This window comes from Vidua chalybeata, chromosome 1 (genome assembly GCF_026979565.1).
Source record: "Vidua chalybeata isolate OUT-0048 chromosome 1, bVidCha1 merged haplotype, whole genome shotgun sequence".
Lineage (NCBI taxonomy): Eukaryota > Metazoa > Chordata > Aves > Passeriformes > Viduidae > Vidua > Vidua chalybeata.
Window position 1 is genome coordinate 15994491 of NC_071530.1, and position 18775 is coordinate 16013265.

Genomic DNA, 18775 nt, shown 5'->3' on the forward strand with positions numbered 1-18775 from the left:
TAATGTGCTTTACAGATTGGGTTTCATGGAAAGGAGCAGTTTTTGTTGAGGTTTAGTGATTAAATAATCCAGTAATGACACTGCAGACATACACAGCTTTAATCAGGATCAAACCATAAATCAGGGTGTAATTTTGAATTTCCAAGTTTCAAACATTCTAGGAAAAAAGTAACCCATAATCGTCATCATGTTCATTGGCATCTGAAATACTAAGCTGATCATACTGAAGTTTAGTGTGTCATTAAAGGCTAACTACAAATCATACCTTAGTATGTGCCAAGCAACAAAGCATTTGTAATTGTGTGTCTGTGTGCTTTCATTTGGAAACATACACTTTCCAGCAATTTCTAACTAATAATCTGACCAAGTTTTATTTTTGTCTTCCCCCAAAGAGGAAGCAATATTTTCCTTTTGTGGTATATCAGGAAACCACTGCAGAACACCTATGTGTAGCTTGATCCCGTGTTCTGTCCTGCTTCTGCTCTTTCTCTCTGTGTTTTCTGAATATGCATGTTGATCTTTTAACGTACTAGAACTGGATTATTATCTATTTATTTTTTTCTATTACTAAATGAATTTTAATGTATGAAAGCCTTTAATTCCTATTGTGTTATGTGCATTTATTATCCCTTCATAACCATTCTGTCATGGCTTCTCTGTGACAATGGCGTCATAGTTTTTCCTTACTTTAGCTCTTCCATCAGTTTAATAATGTAGGCAAGAGTGACCTGTCATACACCTGATGCTGATCATTTAAAGATGGGCACGGTTAAAGTACTTCACTGTATTTTAATTGACGTGGGGGAACTCAAGCTGGATCATTATTTTTGTTCTCTTGTTCTATCAAGGGTAAATTGACATTTTTGCACAATAGAAAAGGAAATGAGTTGCCTTTTTGCTCTGTTAATGTTATGATTCATGGCATAAAAATGTAAGCACAACATCAGTGGATAATGATACTCCTGATATTATTTAGATTTTTGCTGGTTTCATATTTAAATGCAATGTAAACCAGGCTAGGTCATGCTAGTTAATGTTTTGGTTGAATCCTACTTGGAAAAAAGGGACTGGAGCTGGGGAACAGTTCCAAGTTGGAAACTGTCAGGAAATCTCTTGGCATCCCAGGAGCTGATAATTTTGTGTTGCTGGTCTACATATTTATAGATTCTTATTACAAGAATGAAATTGCTAAATTAATCCCTATATTCTTTTTGGTAATGGTAGGAGTATCAATGCAGCTTCCTTATCTTCATTACTCTTGTCTCTTCATTGAGCAATTTCTGCTGTTTTCTACCAGCTTTCCAATATTTAAAGATATGGCATGGCTGTAATTTTGTACACCTGTGCAAACACATTTGCACTACCTCTTCCAATATAAAAATAAATTAATATGTTTGCTTTGATTTGAAGCTTCCTGTGAAACAGGTTTGTATGTTTAGATGATTTAGTGCAACTTGAAGTGCACTGGGCTGAAAAGGTATGGGGAAATAGCAGTAAATCTCTCCTAAATTGCTGTAATTTTCTTCCAATATTTTGTCATTATTTTTCATATTTCTCTTTATCCTACAGCACACATTGCACTTAAGTGTTGGTGTTTCTCTGTCCTCTACAGGGAAGGCTGAGAATTAGTTATGTCTTTTAAAACTATTGTAACTTTCTGGTTGAAGTTACTTGGGACATCTTACTCCTAATGCATTTCTATATTCTTTTAAGTAAAATTAAGATGCTGTCTTCATGTCTTTTTAAATTAAAATGGTTGCTATAAATCTTGCTTGTTGGTATTAATTGATTTATTAGAATCTCTTTGTTTTGATTTCCATGCAGTTTAAAATGTAGTCTGGCCCCTGGCTACAGTGTGTAGACCTCAGCAGCTTCTCTTCTTAAATTCTGTGCCTTCTGAAATATTCGCTGCAAGTGTTCTGTTGCTAGTTTTAATTGATCTTAACTTTGCCCCCTCTTTACATATTTTCTCTACATTTTCCAATTTTTCTTCACCTGCTTTTACCATTATTCCCTGGTAGGAAACACTGGCAAGCATTTTTGCTGGATCTTAAAATACGATTATTCCCAGGGAAAAAAAAAAAAAAAAGTGACTTTGTGTCTGGCCCTACTGTCCAAGGTCTGTTTGGTATGTTGTGATCTGCTTACAAGGCTTTGCAGCCAGTCACCTCTTTTAGAAACAAGGGAAGCTGGAATGCAAAGCATGTCTTCACAGGTGTTCTTTGCTTTCATGGCCGTGATTTCATTAAAGAACATTTAAGTAAATGTTTAATTTTGCATTGATGACTTGTTTGAATAGTCTTAAGTATGAACATAATGTTAGTGATAGTTTCCTGTTTTGTTTTGCTTGGTTTTTTTAACATGGACAGTATGCAGGCAGAGGGAGAAGGGAATGGTGATGTTTTTAGCTGCCTTGCCTGTTGGCAGAGGCTGGTAGAGATTTTGCTTGGTGCATTTAAGCGCCTTCACATGCAGCTGCTATTTATTTGTCCGTCTTGCCTAAAGTTGATGTATGTGGGAGTCTGCCTCTGATGGCTTTTACATTTGAAGTTCTTCAGCACTTTTTATTTGCATGACTTAAGTCTCCTGCAGTTATAAGTCCAGAATTGACTAAAAAACCATTTCTAGATTTAATTTTTGAGGAACTGCATTCATGGTTAAGGTTAGTCCTTAGTATCTGTTTATAGCTGACCACTTTTAAATTCATTATTGTGAATATTTAAGAAGTATTTACTCTATTATTTTATTAGGGTTTTGGGTTGGGTTCCAGTATTTGTGGGACTTCAATGCAGTTTTAGCAAAAGTTGTATTTACAGCAGAATTTTGCTCTGATGATGGAGGCCTTCAATAAAAGGATTTTTTGTATTATCTGATGCTTCAGAGTAGCTTCTTTTAAAGAGTGGCAGATTTTTCATGAGGCATCTGTTAGGGAAGCAAAAGAGTAAGAATAGAAAATAGTAATTAAATTGTGTTTTGCCTGTGTATGAATGTCTAAAAGATTGGGGTTTTAATCCTATCAGTAAATTTTCATATGTATGGACATGCAGGTTTCAATGTCAGTGTATTTCTTAAAATGTAATTTATAAGGGAAAAACATAGTGTTGTGAATTACTTGGGTTTTTGTGGTTTTCGTATTTGTTGTTTTTTGTCTTTGCATCTGAGTTTTATTAATTACGTGACCTGTGCTGTATCATGACATACTGCATAGGATGAAGAAAAAGCAGAAAGTGAGCTGCATATTTCTCACATTGCATAAATTGTACTGACCCCACTAGATGGTGCTAATTGATAAATGTATGTCTATGTATATTTATATAGATGTCTTTAATTTTAACTTAAAGCATAGATGTCCATGTCTGTGAATGAAGTTTGGGTATTGAATGGGTTAATTCTGTAGCTCTGAGATGCACAGAAGTGATCTCTTCAGGGAACCTGAATTGAATTCAGTCTTGGACTAGCCTGCATTGAGTTCAGACTGTAAGGATTATGTTTACTGTACTAAGCAGGAATAAACGCAACTCTTCATGATTTACAGTTAGCAGTCTGTTTGAATAGTAAAACTGAAAAAGCCCAATTCTATGCCGAAGTGTCTTAGCCTGTATGCAGCAAATCCTGTTTTCTTCAATTAATATTTAATTGGCATTTCTCTAGGATCTTAATTCTGCGGGGAATGGAGCTTGCTGAAAAAAACAACCGTCTCACAATCAAACGAGTAGTTTAGCTGTCGTTCCTGTTGGAATTGTGTTTACTCAGTGAGCAGGGTTAGGAAAGTTCTTTCCTTTGGATTTATATTGTTAACAGAACAGTGGAAGTCACTTGCTTTTTGGAAAAAAGTCTGGAAATTTTGTTCTGTATAATCAAATAAAAATATTAGTTTGAATTGGTCATGTTTAAAAAGAGTAGTATCAGAAGAAATGACATTTACAAAGCAGAACATTTATGGGTAAAAACAGACTTGTGGGTGAATTAGGTCGTTTTCATGTAAGTGTAGGTGTTTTTTGAAAGAAAACATTGAGACATTTGAGGCATTATTGAGGTAAGTATTAAATCTAGGCACATACTTGTTTTGTTTCTAGCCTCAAAATTAAATCCTAAACTTAGACTTCAAGGAAGTTTATTAGCAGTGAACTGGGGACCTGCTTTTATTGCACAGTATTTCTATACTTTCTTAGCAGATTTCCAAAGACAGTTCTAATCTTTCAGTTCTGCCTCATGTGAAAGTTTCTTCTTCCACTGTATTTATTTGGCAAACAGGACCATACAGTTGTTCATTTAAAACCTGTCCTGTTACCTTTTTATTTGGAAAAGTGCTCATTTAATTTAATTTAATTTAATTTAATTTTTTCTAACATTCTATCTCCATACTCTTAGCAAATTACCTCTTCAATCCTCTAACTTGAACTTTAGGAGTAATGTAACATGAATGGGTATTAGTATTGGCACAGAAGATATTATAAATTTTTGTTTGAATTCACTTTATGGCTCTTTGCTAACCAACATAACAGTATAAAGTACTAGGAAATAATGGAATATTGCTTTGTGTTTTTTAAAGTTGCAGATAATCAAACTTGATCACCTGTCATGAAACTTTCAGGATTACTGTTTTCCCAGGTGAACCTCAGCTGTAAGATGTGTGCTGTTGCTAGTATGTTTTCTGCTTAGAAGGATTTCAAATAATGATTGTTTCTAAAGTGCAGTCAGCTGTTGATGTGATCTTTGTTCTTTATATTCCAGCAGCATTTCCAGTCTTGATTCTTTCCTTTTCCCATCCATATTTATCAGTATAATTATGCATATATATTTTAGATTTTTTTTTCTTTGAAGTATTCAAATCTGATATTCAGGATCAAAGAATGATTATATTTTTCTGATTTTTCTAAGGAAAAACTCCTCTACTCAAATTCATAAAGATCTTTAAATTTAAAATACCAGACCTTAAAAGGAGAAACACTTTTCTACATAAAACAGTAACATTATATTTGCGCTTTTTAAAAAAGGTTTGCTATAAAGCTGAAGAAACTTTTATATTTCTTAAAACCTGACCAATACCAAGACTTGAAGTTTTAAATTTCTGATGTTTTAGATCAATTCTTTGGATTATTAGTTCTACATAATAAATCAAATTAGCTAGGCATACATTTTGCAAGTCTTTTTTGCGTTACTTAGACACAGTCAGGTGATACCTAAAAAGAAAGTTTTTAAGTGAGAAAAATGAAAAAACAAGAAAAAACAAAACCCAAAGTTTATTTTTGGAATGTAGGATTGAAATAGTAGAGACATGTATTCGTCTTTTTCTGATAATTTTTATTTGAAAATTTTATTTTTTATATATTAATTTTTATTTGAACTAACTTTTAGTTCATTAATGTCTTGAATTAAATGTTTTTCATCAAGTTTTTTATTTAGAATCATTATATAAACAGCTATTTGATTATTGCAGTAAATGTTGTTTCCATCTCTGTTTCATTACAACTGTGCAACTTTTCTGTGTGCTCTTCCTCAACACTGAAGGGCTTCAGTGGGAGCTACAATTCCTTTCTTGCTTGCATTAAGTATTCTTTAAGTAAAAGTATATTTAAAAAGTCACTTAGAAATAAAGATTTCCTGATATATTTGACATGTAAACAAATATTGCAGTTGGTGATATGTATGTCACTATCAGTAATTGAAATTCCAAAATATGTAAGATTACAGTACTTTTTCTAAAGAGATGTCACTGTAGTAGTATTGGTTTGGAAATCAAATACACTTTTTGTCTGTGATTAGTCATTGTCTTCCTTTTGGTGATGTGGTAACTGATGGTTCCTTTGGTAATGTGCTTTTAAATCTTTGGATAAAAAATGGTTATAATTCTGAGTACTGTTGCCACTGAACCTTGCAGTCTTTGTATATGACTTTGTGAGTTTTGCTGTATGCATGTTCAGTTTGCTATGTCTGCAGTACTGCACAAAATTTCCTGATAATTGAGTCAGGACCTTTAATGAAAGATTTGGTATATTGTGTTGTGAATGATGAGCCCTTACCATTTTCTTAATGAAAGGAAGGGAGAAAAATAGATACTTATGTGAGCCCACCTCAAATTCTGTCTTCTATTTAAATCTGAATGCTTCAATTTGAAAAGTGTTTTTATTAAAGTAATAATACTGAGGAGAGGAGGAGGGAACATCAGAGTAGGAATGTACAGACAGAAGGGCCATAAATTGAGAAGAGCAATTTGAGACCTGGAATCCTGAGTTCAGTATTGCTCTAATGAAATATTTCCCTCAAACTTTTACCAATTTTAAAGTGTGTTTACACAGGTCAGTGTCTGCTTTTGGAGAAGAGAATTGCTATACTTTTATCAAATTCTGACTGGTACTATTAAGACTGGGACATGATGGTTTTATTCCCCAGATTTTATTTGAAAATGTATTTATGAAGGGTAATGCATTAAAACTGTAGGGATCTTTCAGCATCCACAGACTGCAGTTTGAAGGCTGCTTGTTTCAAAGGAAGAAAAGTCTGGTGTTCTGTTCTTTCTGTTCAAGGACATCATGTCCTTAGCTCACATAAGAAAGCTTCATTTAAATTTGGAATTGTTCTGATGCTCCTTCCTTTGGAATTGGGGTTAAAAGTACAAAAAAACAATTTTGAAAATACTGTATACAGTAGCCATGTAGACTGTTTGGCTCTAAAGGGGCAGGGAAATTTATTTTGGAGCAAGTGCAACTTGTTTAGCTTTGGTCTGAACTTCCTCTGTCTATCTAGGGACCCTTTTCCTATAAGCAAAGTCATCAAAACCTTTGCTTATTACTGACAAAAAAAGGCCCATTTGAATGAAGTCTGTGAAATCTCATATAATAGGACCTTTATTTTATTGTATAAGGAACAATGAATTCAAAGTGAATTTTTTAGAAAGTAAAATAAACATTTTTAGAAACTCTGCATGAATAACTGGGTTTGTAGCCAGTATTTAATCTGTTTTGCTTACCATTGCAAAAATAAAATAGCAAATGCTATTACCGTATTACCTCCTTTTAGCAACAAATGGAGAAGGAGAATTGCCATCCTTTAGTGGGTGTGGGGAAAAACATAGTAACAAAGAACAAGGAAAAGGCTGAGGTACTTAATGCCTTCTTTGCCTCAGTCTTTAACAGTAAGATCAGTTGTGTGGGTACCCAACCCCTGTGCTGGAAGACAGGCATGGGGATCAGAATGAAGGCCTGTAATCCAGGAGGAAGTGGTGAGTGACCTGCTACACCACTTAGACACACACCAGTCTATGGGGCCGGAGGGATCCACCCAAGAGTACCAAGGGAGCTGGCAGAAGTGCTCACAAAGGTCCTTTCCATCATTTGCCAGCAGCCCTGGCACACTGGAGAGTTCCCAGTTGACTGAAAGTCAGCAAATGTGACACCCATCTATAAGAGGGGTTGGAAGGAGGATCCAGGGAGCTGAGGACCTATCAGCCTGACCTCAGTTCCTAGGAAGGTCATGAAGCTGATTGTCTTGAGTGCCATCACATGGCAATTACAGGATAACCCAGGGGATCAGGCCCAACCAGCATGTGTTTAGGAAAGGCAGATTCTGCTTGACCAGTCTGATCTCCCTCTGTGACAAGGGGACCTGCGTATTGGATTAGGGAAAGACTGTGGATATGTCTACCTGGACATGACTAAAACCTTTGACACAATTTCCCACAGCATCTATTGGAGAAACTGGCTGTCCATGACTTGGATGGGTGTGCTCTTTGCTGGGAAAAAAATCTCTTGGCATGTCTGGGGCCCAGAGAGTGTTGGTGAATGGAGCTGCATCCAGTCACCGGTCACCAGTGGTGTTCCCCAGGGCTTGGTATTGGGGCCAGTTCCATTTAATATCTTTAACAGTGATCTGGACAAGGGCATCAAGGGTCACAACAACCCCTGCAGTGCTACAGGCTGGGGAAAGAGTGGCTGGAAAACTGCCTGGCAGAAAAGGACCCAGTGGTGCTGGCTGACATCAGCTGAATGTGAGCCAGTGAGGTTCCAGGTGGTCCAGAAGGCCAATGGCATCCTGGCCTGGATCATCAATAGCGTGGTCAGCAGGACAGGGCAGCGGTGGTCCCCTGGTATTCGGTGCTGCTGAGGCTGCACATCAAATTCTGTATTCAGTACTAGGCTCCTCAAATCAGGAGGGACACTGAAGTGCTGGAGCATGTCCAGAGAAGGTCAGCAAAGCTGGGGAAAGGTCTGGAGCACAAGTCTGATGAGGAGTGGCTGAGGGAGCTGGGGGAGTTTAGCCTGGAGAAAAGGAGGCTCAGGGAAGACATTAGCACGCTCTACAACTACCTGAAAGTAGGCTGTAGTCAGCTGGGGTCAGTCTGTTCTCCCAAGTATCAAGCTATAGGACCAGAGGAAACGGCCTCAGGTTACACCAGGGGAGGTTTAGATGGGATTTTAGAAAAAATTTCTTCACTGGAGGGGTGGTCTCCAGCACTGGAGCAGGCTGCCCAGTAAGGTGGTTGGGTCATCATCCCTGAGGTGTTTAAAAGATGTGTAGGTGTGGCAATTAGGGATATGGTTTAGTGGTGGACTTGGCAGTGCTGGGTTAATGTGCCTCAGTTCTAAAGGCTGTCTTTGGTCTTCAGCTAAAGGGAACTCATGGTATATGAGCATAGTGGAGATATTTATTAATTTTCTCTCATATTCTTTGGTGATACTAGCATGAAGACAGGAAATTCTAAATTAGAAATATTACAAGACATAGCTCTGAGACACAGATCTGCAGGCACATCCCACTGTGCATGCTTCTGCCTTTTGGAAAAAAGGCTTAAAGGAGAGCCTCATCTATTGAGCTAAAACTTTTTGCTGTGACAAATTGGGCTAGAATTGAGATTTCTGAGTATCTGTTTTTAAGCCTTCTGAGGTGTGCTTTGATTCTTGTGACATTCTCTCTGAGGCCTTTCTACAATCACTTATTATAGATTTGAGGCAATTTAATGTTACTATGGAGATTGGAGCTCATTGCAAACTTTGAATACTTAGCTATGATTTATTAATTTCTGTTTTGTTTCTGTTTTCTAAAATACACAATGCTAATTTCTTAGCAGTATTCTATCTCTACCTGCAATTCAGTTGGTATGACTAGGATGTGATTTAAAAGCTGTATGTGTTATAGGTGTTCATCATGCCATAGCACTGCAGAGTTGTTAATGTATTTAAGTTCCTTAATGTACCAAAGCTGCAACAATAAGGACTACAGGAAGGTTTGGGAACAAATAAATTGTTTTGCATTCTGTATTTTTTGTCCTGTGTAAACAGGATTACAGACCACCACTGAGTGATAAAGATAAAGAGTTGGCTACTTTTTCTGTTACTTTCATGTGATACAGTATGGTTCTGGAAGGAGAAAGGAAGGGAATTAAACAATCTTTTAATTGAAATTCTACATCAAACAAAATATGCATTCTCTTTCAGCAGAGATGATGGTATGTAATTATAATTTCCGAATGGTTTTAATAGTTTTTAAAATTTGTTCAATTGTAGCTCATCATTTCTTTTTTCATACTTGCTTATTTATTTTACCTTGACTCAAAGTTGTTGGTATATTTAGACAGTGAACTCAAGAATCTAAATCCCAGAGTTAAGGTCATACCATTACTGAAAACCCTAATTCCTGTCTTGGAATCTCACTGTGTGAATGTTGGAACTATTCACAAACGTGTCTTCTACGGTCATGAGTGCCTTGGAACTATTTCTCTTGCTTCAGATATTTCAGATGCAGAACACAAATTGCAGATTAAGCCAAAACTAGCACTTACTCCTCCCTCAACAGTTTTTCTTTTGCTTTTTCCATTCTCTTAATCTGCTGTGGCTTCTTCATGTATAGATGCTTCTCTTCGTAGTAGCACCACTTTGTAGTGGTGCCACTAGTGTAATTCAATCATTTTTTGCAAATATACATGAACCTGAAACTTTGGTGGACAGTTAACAGCTTCTCTGCATACAGGAGTCTTCATTATGCATCCACGTAAGGGTCTAAGCCAATAAATACAGCAGTTGCATGGCTTTTGTCAGTGCTTTGATTTCAGACACTCTTGCAGTTGATATGTGGTGAAAAACACAATGAAGAGAGCAGTTAGAGAAGATATTCTGCCAACTGTTATGGACTTTCTACAACAATATACTCAATGCCTGTCTTCTAGACACATCTTAATGCTTTGTGTGTGTGTTTATATTGACATTCTAGTTCAGATCACTAGTGCATTTTTTAAAGCAATTTCCCATCTTCCCAGCTTCTGCTGCTTTGATTTTACATCAGCAGTCCAGTATATGAAATGGGTTCCTTTCTGCTGAAACTCAACAAGCACGTTAGCTGCTAATGGGTATTCAGCAGGCAAGACTACAATAGTCCAGAGGAAAACCCCAGAAATGTATATGATGTAGTGCTAAAATGAATTTTGCAGGTACAGTATCTTTATGCTGAGTGATATCTCATCTCATAAAATAAAACCCAAGTAAGGGAATGTTTATACAACTCATAAGAGGGTATGAGCTTCTGATATTTCTCAAAAGAAGCACTCTGGTCCAGAATTTCTGTCTGCCCCAGAATGATGGTCAGTGCAAATACTCACATACTCACAAGATCCTCTTCAGCACCTCTGGTCAGGAAGGTGTCATTACTATAAAAAAAGCTTTTATCCAGAGGTGTTGACATGTCTGAGTAGCTGGTGACACCCTTGGTGGTCGGCTGAATATTTTCACACTCTGTGTGTGACAGTTCTTGTCTTTTATGTGCTGGTATCGCTCATTGATGGCCAGTGCTTTGTGGGTTACAAGTGTTTCTATATTGTACTCTTACATACACTTACTCTTTTCCTATGCCAACTGTTCTGTCTAAAAGACTAAGTTAGTCTTCTGTTAATTCTTTGGCATCTTTGGTACATGCTTATCCCACTCCCCTGTTTTATTTTCAATCATATGATATTAGAACTGTACATGGAAATTAAGAAATCTAAAAGGAGAAACTAAGCTTATTTTGTAGGACTCTCTGCTTAAGATTTTTTTTTTTTGACTTAGAAAGCTCCTCTTGGGTTTTGAAATGGTCCTGGCTGAGGACACTACTCTGCTTTATTATAGAAAGCTTAATTCAGTCTCTCTGGGAAAATCCAGAAACTATTTTTCTTGCTTACAAGTGTGCCAAAAACTGTATTAATTTGCAAATGATTATTTTTCCCTCTTGGGGTATAACTTCAGAGTAGATTGTCAGTTTCTACAGAACCTCATAGATCTTCCTACTCTACAATGAAAAGAATGGGTAGTCATAAAAAAAAAAATCACAACCAAAAAAAAACCCACGCACAACCTAGTCATCTGTTCAGCAGAACAGCTTTTTATGTTTTATTTACAATATATAATTCTTGTTTTAACAGACTTGGTCTCGTTTGTGAAGAGATTTTCAGCATTGAGGCTTTACATGTAAATGTCAGAAGAACTTAAAACAGGTGTACTATATTTCCTATTTTTAAGCACAATACAGCCCTATATTTTCCATACGTTGTTTAAGTTTCTAGTAGAAATAAGGCAGTGGTATTAAAGTTACTGGACATCCGGTATTGCACTGTAAGCTAAAGTTGCCTTTTGTATGAAATAGAATTCTTTAGATTGAAGCTCAAACACATGGCTACAAGTATGATACATCTTATCTTGAGTAGGTGAATGCTCTTGCTTCTACTTCTGAATCCTCTCTCATACTTCTCTCAAAGTGTTCCAGAGTGGTTTTAACTTCTGTTAGAGTTGAATTTCATTGAGTGATGTTTGTAAAGGGACGAACTATTTGCACCACCTTGTCCTGTTTTGCTTTTCATTTCTGTATTTCGCTACTTGATATTACTCATTTTCATCAATGTAGTCAAATTTCAAATTCTACTTGTATAAGAATTGAAATTTGGAAATGCAGTGCTTGGCGTGCATGTATTAGCATGATGTGAATATTTCATATCTGGGAAAATAATTAACTGAAAGGCAGCATGTGGAGAGGATGCCAAAGCATATGGCTGCATGCACAGTAGTTTCTCTAAAGGTGTTTATCATAAATGCAGTCATTCATCAACCTGAAGTCTGGCAAATTCAAAGGCTACCAGTTGAGCTTGCAAATGTGCTCTGTCATTCTTGAAAGACAACAGAGATGACCTACTGCCCAGTGAGTAGAAAAAGGCAAGTGCTGTACTTGTCTTCAAAAAAGGCCTAAAAATACAACATGAAGAACTAGAGGCCAGTCAGCAGTGCTGTGGTCTATGGGGGAAATTATCGAACACATCATCTTGGAATACATTTTCAGACACAAGGAGGGAAGGAGTTGCCTGAAAATGCATTTTTGCCTCACTGAAATTTTTGCTTTAACAGTGGAGTTATGCTAAATCTCCTGTTTTACTGCATTCAGGAATATACTACATAAAAGTGCTGCATGCATTATGGATACATTACTGATCCAGAAGTTAGAGGTGTAAGGTAACTGTTTTTATGATGCACGTAGTAATTTTATACTAATATGAAAGGTAATCCTTGTATTGCGCATTGATTGCATCTTGGTGCAATCCACAGACCAGTGGATTTTAATTTCTGTAGGTATGTCCTTTAAATTGCAAAGATGTGAAAGACAGATGTTGTCATCTAATGATCTGATTTTAAAAATAGATTAAACTAAGAAGGGAAGCTACTGTCAAATAAAGTCAGATATTTGGGGGAAAAACCCATTCTGTATTGCATCTCGAATGGAAGTGTGCTGAAGTTGCAGTCTCTGTTACCATAAACCATAAAATGTTTATCCCTAGAGTCAATCATTGTGCTAGTACAGTAAATGAATAAAATTTTCAACCTGATGTAGCAAAAGCCAATATCTAGAACTCTCTAGTAGCAGTTAAATTTTCCTGCTTACTTGTTTAGCTTCTTGTTTTTTTGGTTAAGCAGTTACTCTCTACAACTCCTCCCTAATCAAATAAAACCTTAATGATTATCTGTAAATGCTTAACTGGAACCCAGTATCCACTCTTAGGAAAATAAAAATTTGTTTTCAGTAATTTCTGCAATTTCTGGCTATAGATAGAGCCAATAAGAAGTTCAGGTTTACACTGTGCCACCTCTTGAAAACCTATTTTTTGTTGCATGAATTTACAGTTGTGTAACATTTTTCTCAAAGATGGGTTAAGCAAGGCTGGCTGTCTCCACTTTTTTTCTTTTGGTTTTTGTTTTTGGTGTTTTTTTTTTGTTTGTGGGGTTTTTTTTTGGTTTTTTTTTGGTTTTTTTTTGGTTTTTTTTTGGTTTTTTTGTGGGGGTGGCTTGGGGTTGTTTTTTTGTTTGTCATTTTTTTTATTAATTTCAGTGGTAAAAATATGTAGAGGTTGACCAGGATAAAAGCAGCTCAATCAGCAGTGGCACTACTATTTTCTTTGAGAAACTAGGGGGTAATATAGGCAACTGCTTCTGACCTCAGAGCTGACAGAAGCTCAATCTGGATAAAATCAAGATGTTGTCGAAGCAATCAAAAAATGATGGTTTTGAGACTTTTTGATTTACTATGCCTTTTAGTTATTCAAGTTAACAGTCCAAGTAAATCACAAATTTCTGCCAAACTCGGGGAGCTGCAACTCCTTGTTTTGTTTAGTTTCTCTGCTTTGTGAGCTAGAAATATGAAGTTGTCCGGTCACTTAGAGTTTTGTGAAATCCAGTATGAATTACTCTAAGTAATTGCTGAGTGAACAATGTCTACATAAGTGATGTAAAATTCAGATTCATGTTCTGGAGACAGTAGTGCTTTCCATGTAGTTTCCAGATGAGAACAAATTATTTTACAATTTATAAATTAAGTGACTGTAGTGCCTTCATGCTTAACCATGATATGTTAGAACTTCAGCATCCTTTAACCAATGACATACTAAAATACTTTTGTTAAGGTTGCAGAAATGATGAAGGAATCAATCAAGACTTAGACCTTGTTATACCATATTGTATTAACATGCTCTTTACTTCGAAGAACATACAGTCTAAATGAGGAAAAATAGCTGTGGACTTAGGGTTATGAAGCACAACAGAAGACAGGAACAACGGCAAGCACAAGTGTCACTGACATGGTGTTATCTTGTTATGGACGTATTTGTGAAAGTTCAGTGTAAATTAAAAATAATGGGCTTAAAGAATGAGCTTGAAATTAAAGAGTGAGGGAGTCCTAGGCAGTGAGAGGAGTGCGTGCTGCTGGAGGAGAAGTAAGTAGAGAAAAGCAAATGTGGAAGAAGTGAGGAAGGCTGGAGGGAACACTTGGTACAAAATGAGCATGATCTGGTCAGCTCTAAACAATTTCAGTGTGCAAAGAGTGGTTTGCTTGCTCTTTAAATCTGTCCGTGCTGTCTGGCATCTGTCCCACTCCTCCCCCAGCAGTGTGCTGGGGAGTGCTAAGGTATCATTTGGGATCCTATTTCCCAAGGACATGAAGGAGTCCCCAGCCAAATTCTGCACCCCATGGCCTCTGCCAGACCTCGTTTTCCCCTCCTTGCCAAGCACAGAAGTCCCTGATTTAGCTCCTTCTGCAACTCCTCCAACCATCTGGAGTTCATGCTTCCTTCAGAGCAGCAGAACTAAAGCACAAAACCTAAGAATGGGGTATATTTGCATTAGTTCAGACTACTGTTGTCTTCTTTTTTTAGATTCTAATTAATATTTGTATATCCATGTATCTTCAGGAAAATAATGTTAATGTTTAATACAGTCTTCTATGCTATTCTGAAATAGCTACAAAGAAACTTGTTAGAAGTCTTAAAATACTTTGGGTTTTAAAAGCATTCATATTGGAAAAAATCTAAATTTTGAAATGCATAACTTATGGAGGAGGGAACAGGGTGGTGTTTAAATAATGGCGTATCCTTTCTCTTTTAGGAAGAACCAAAGCACAGTGCATCTTTAATGTTGATAATTATTCATTAAAAACCTTAACTTGCTGAAGGACTGCCTCCTTCTTTCAGATGTGTTAGAATTAATATTAGCACTCCTTTGCCCTTGTTTCTGAATTATTTTAATGATGGCAGCCGCTCCGTCAAGTTGTCTGTCAAGATGTGGGTGGCAAGCTATTATTTCACTTCATAAATCATAATTTACAGGGGTTTTTATATCCATCTTGGGGATAAACACTTTATGCTTTGTGTTTTCAGCAGCAATATAAAATGTAATTGATACTTGAAGCAATATGTTAGAAATATGGACAGAGAAAGCCAGGAGAGAAAAATCACAAATGTTTAGTTTTTCTGTGGGTTGGTCTGCATACTGAGCATTTTTTCCATCTGATTTCATATTCTTAGCACTTCAACAGAGGATGATGATGAATTGCATTTACATGATTGCTGCCTGTAGGTTACTATAAGGATGTTTAGTTACAGACAGTCAACAGACTCAACAGGGTTATTTTGTACCATATATCATGCTGCTAAATAAACTTATCACTTTGTTCTATTGTCTTCCAGATTCATGAAAAACTGCATTATTATGAAAAACAGAACCCAATGCCCATACTCCATGGTGCAGCAGCCTTGGCAGATGATGTAAGTGTCCCCTGCTGAGATCACTGGTACCAAGTCTACCAAAAAAATGTCTGCAAGCAGAACTCTTCATAGTGCAAACATATGAATGTAATCCTCTGAGTTGAAATCATAAGAAGCTGCAAAGGTTTCCAAAGCTTCTGTCATCACTGGGCTTGTTGCTGATATTACTTTGATTTTTATTCACTTGCATGTTATAAAAACATTGCATCTAGGTAGCCTCTTGTTCTGCTTTAGTAACTAAGCAATAAAAATTGCAGGCTGGAACTCTGCTGGGAGGGGAAAAGCTGTCAACTATTAGTGTTTTGAGAAAGTCACAGACAAGGGGAATGCTTTGGAAAAATAAAGACAAATGAGATAGCAGCACTGCTGACAGAACATGAGAAATGACAAATAATATTACAGAAATGAAGCATATGAAATGCCTAGAATGGAGGCTTGTTGAAAAAAAAATCAAAACTGTTTAAGAAAAAGTACAGTAGTGATTTATTGATATTGGAGCTTTCCAAATTACCTTCATAACCAAAAAATAAATTGTAAAAGTGGTCAGCATTGATGGAGTAGTTAATTTCCTGTTACTATAATTTTTATTTTCAAGAAAAAAAATCCAACCTGCCATTTCTTGCTATTTGGTTAATTCTGGGATTCAGATGAATTGTGAACACACCTGTATAAACTATGACTGAACCTGAGGTAGGCCAGAATAGAGAAATGTTTAATAAACTGTGGTTTAGGTGAAATCCTGAAATCTTTGTTGCAATTGATGATGTCAGGTTGCTTTTTGGAAAAGGTAATATGTATTAGGATCCATTTCCAATACAGCATGTTTGAAACTTCACATACTTCATAGCTGTTTTAAAATCTTAACCATCTATTTATATAATTAATAGATTTTGGTTTTTAAATTTTACAAATTATTAAAAGTTGTGAATTGAGATTGGTAGCATTTTAACAAGAAACTAAATTAGACTTATTTGAGACTATTGAAAAAAGGATACACTGTAATTTAATCATGTTTCAGTAGGAGGAGAGCTATATCCTCTAACATACCAACTATAACAATACATTAGCCTTGACATCAGGCATATATTAGTAATATTTTTTAACCTTCACATAGCTTTGAATAGTGTTGATAGTAATTTTGAAAATTAGAAAGCTGGTTGAAATTCTCTTCATTAAGTTCTTGCTGACATACTAATAATCCTTGCTAATAATTGTGTTATGAATCTCTGGGATAAAATTCTTAATAAAAATAATTTCTTATTTTTGGATGCAAAACTTAGGTTTTGATACTTTTAGAAATGCTGAGCAATCTCATTCTTTGCTCAGACCCATTTAAAATGTATAGTTTTGGACATCTCCAAATTGAAGTACTGTGTCACTCCTCAGTTGAGACACGCTGGGGCTTTTAACCCTGTGAATGTACTATTATGTACATATGGTAATATTTTTAAGTGTACGTGTTGGGACACGATGGTGTCTAGGCATCTACCTACTTCAAATGTACAGCTTCTTTTTAATAGCTGCCCTTGCTTCTTCATTAATTGTGTGTAGGTGAGCTGTGGCTTTTATGGGCACTGTCTTCTAGGGTAAGGATGTCCTTTGGTGGCTGCAGTCAGGCTAGCACATTGCAGGGTTTTCTATGTTTTGGTAGCTGTCAGCAAATTTTGAGGAAGCAAAATTACATGCAATGGGCTTTGTAACTTCCAGACTCAAGAAGTTTCAGGTTTAAAGTGCTATTCATTTTTTGGCATGTTTGTCTAAGTCAACTTCAGGGATTTAAGAGCTTGTTGGTGTTATTAAACACACTTTCATTTCAATGGGTTTTAAATTACTATTTTCTCTTCCTACTGATAGTAACTGTTCTATAGTTAAAGAAGGCGATATTCTTATTAGCAAGTAGATATTTCCTGCTTGATTTTAAACCCAGCTCTGAGGTGCTGCTATCATAAATAAAACTGTTGAAGGAGTGTATTCTTGTGTTATTTTTAAAGCAGATTTAGAAATAACTATTGTGGCAAGGCTTTTCTAAACATTTTCATACTCCCAGCTGCCATACCTTCTCTTTCCTCCCCACCAGGGACTTTTAGGCTGAATTTCCCATCACACATTCTGTTTGCCTCTTACTTTGGAGCAGCAGTGTCTGGTGTCAATGATTTCATACAAATAATCTAAATATCTCTCTTGGTTCCAGGCAGGACAGTGTTAATTTTTTGCACTAGTTGGGAGAGGGCATGGTTAGGACATGGATGTTATTCCACACGACCTCATGTCAGTTCAGAGTTTGTGAAAGGGACTCTCTTCCAGGAAGAAAGGGTTTGTTCCAGTCAAGAAAAGGGGGTGGAGAGAACCATCTGGTATTGTCTATTATCAGGGAGTTTTTCCATATGAATAATTTATTTTCTTACACCTTTTGTTATTAATATTGTTGCTATTACTTATTTAGTAATAGTATATATATACAATATAGTACATTGTCTTATCACTGTTTCCATTAAATTGTTCTTACCTCATCCTGTGATCTTGCATTTGTGTTGGAGAGGAAAGGAAAAGTGGTGCATGGTTTTAGTGGGAGTACTAAATTGGAGAATACTACCTAAACCACGACAATATTACTGGCAGGATAGCCATATACAGCAAATAAGGCCTCAAGGATGGTAGAAAGTCTGTTCTGGAAAAAGAAGTTTCAGAACTTTCTCCATAAGCTTTCAAGACCAATCCTTGGTGCTCCCCACCTTGCCAGCCTTACTCTATATCTGGCCCTCTCCCTTCCTTTTCTTCCCCTCTCTTTAGTGGCAGCTTTTCATAAAGAGCTTGTTGAAATGTTATGGTTCCCTCAAGAGATCATAGAGAAGGTTTTCAGCCAGCTTTTCCTGCAGTTTTTAGCGTAGGAGATCGCTCAGTGTCAGTGTGTCCTGAGTATTCCATGTATGGCTGCGAGTAGCTGTTTCAAATCTCAGCACTTTAACAACAACAACAATAACAAATAAAAGTACAGTCTCAACCAGCTGAGGTGGTATCTTTTTGCGAATCTGAAAACACAATTTAGTCTTTCAATCTTTGTCTTCCTCCTCTTCTATCACAAGGTATTAAATGTGCCTAAAATCTTAATGAAAATATTTGGAAAATAATATAAATCACATGAAGGAAAACAAGTTTTGAATTATTTTATCTCTGAAAATAATTTTCTAAATTGTAAGATTAAAATGTCTGTTTAAGCAGTAATGAAGTATT

The 18775-nt window shown here is 36.3% G+C and overlaps 1 protein-coding gene across 1 annotated transcript in view; it reads left to right on the forward strand.

The window, feature by feature from the left end:
• MPP7 (MAGUK p55 scaffold protein 7) overlaps window positions 1-18775 on the forward strand; it is a 146524-nt gene that overhangs the window by 66173 nt on the left and 61576 nt on the right. Inside the window, exon 5 of the mRNA XM_053957095.1 lies at window positions 15467-15544. Coding sequence (XP_053813070.1) covers window positions 15467-15544 — 78 coding nt within the window. The remainder of the gene's footprint in view (window positions 1-15466; window positions 15545-18775) is intronic.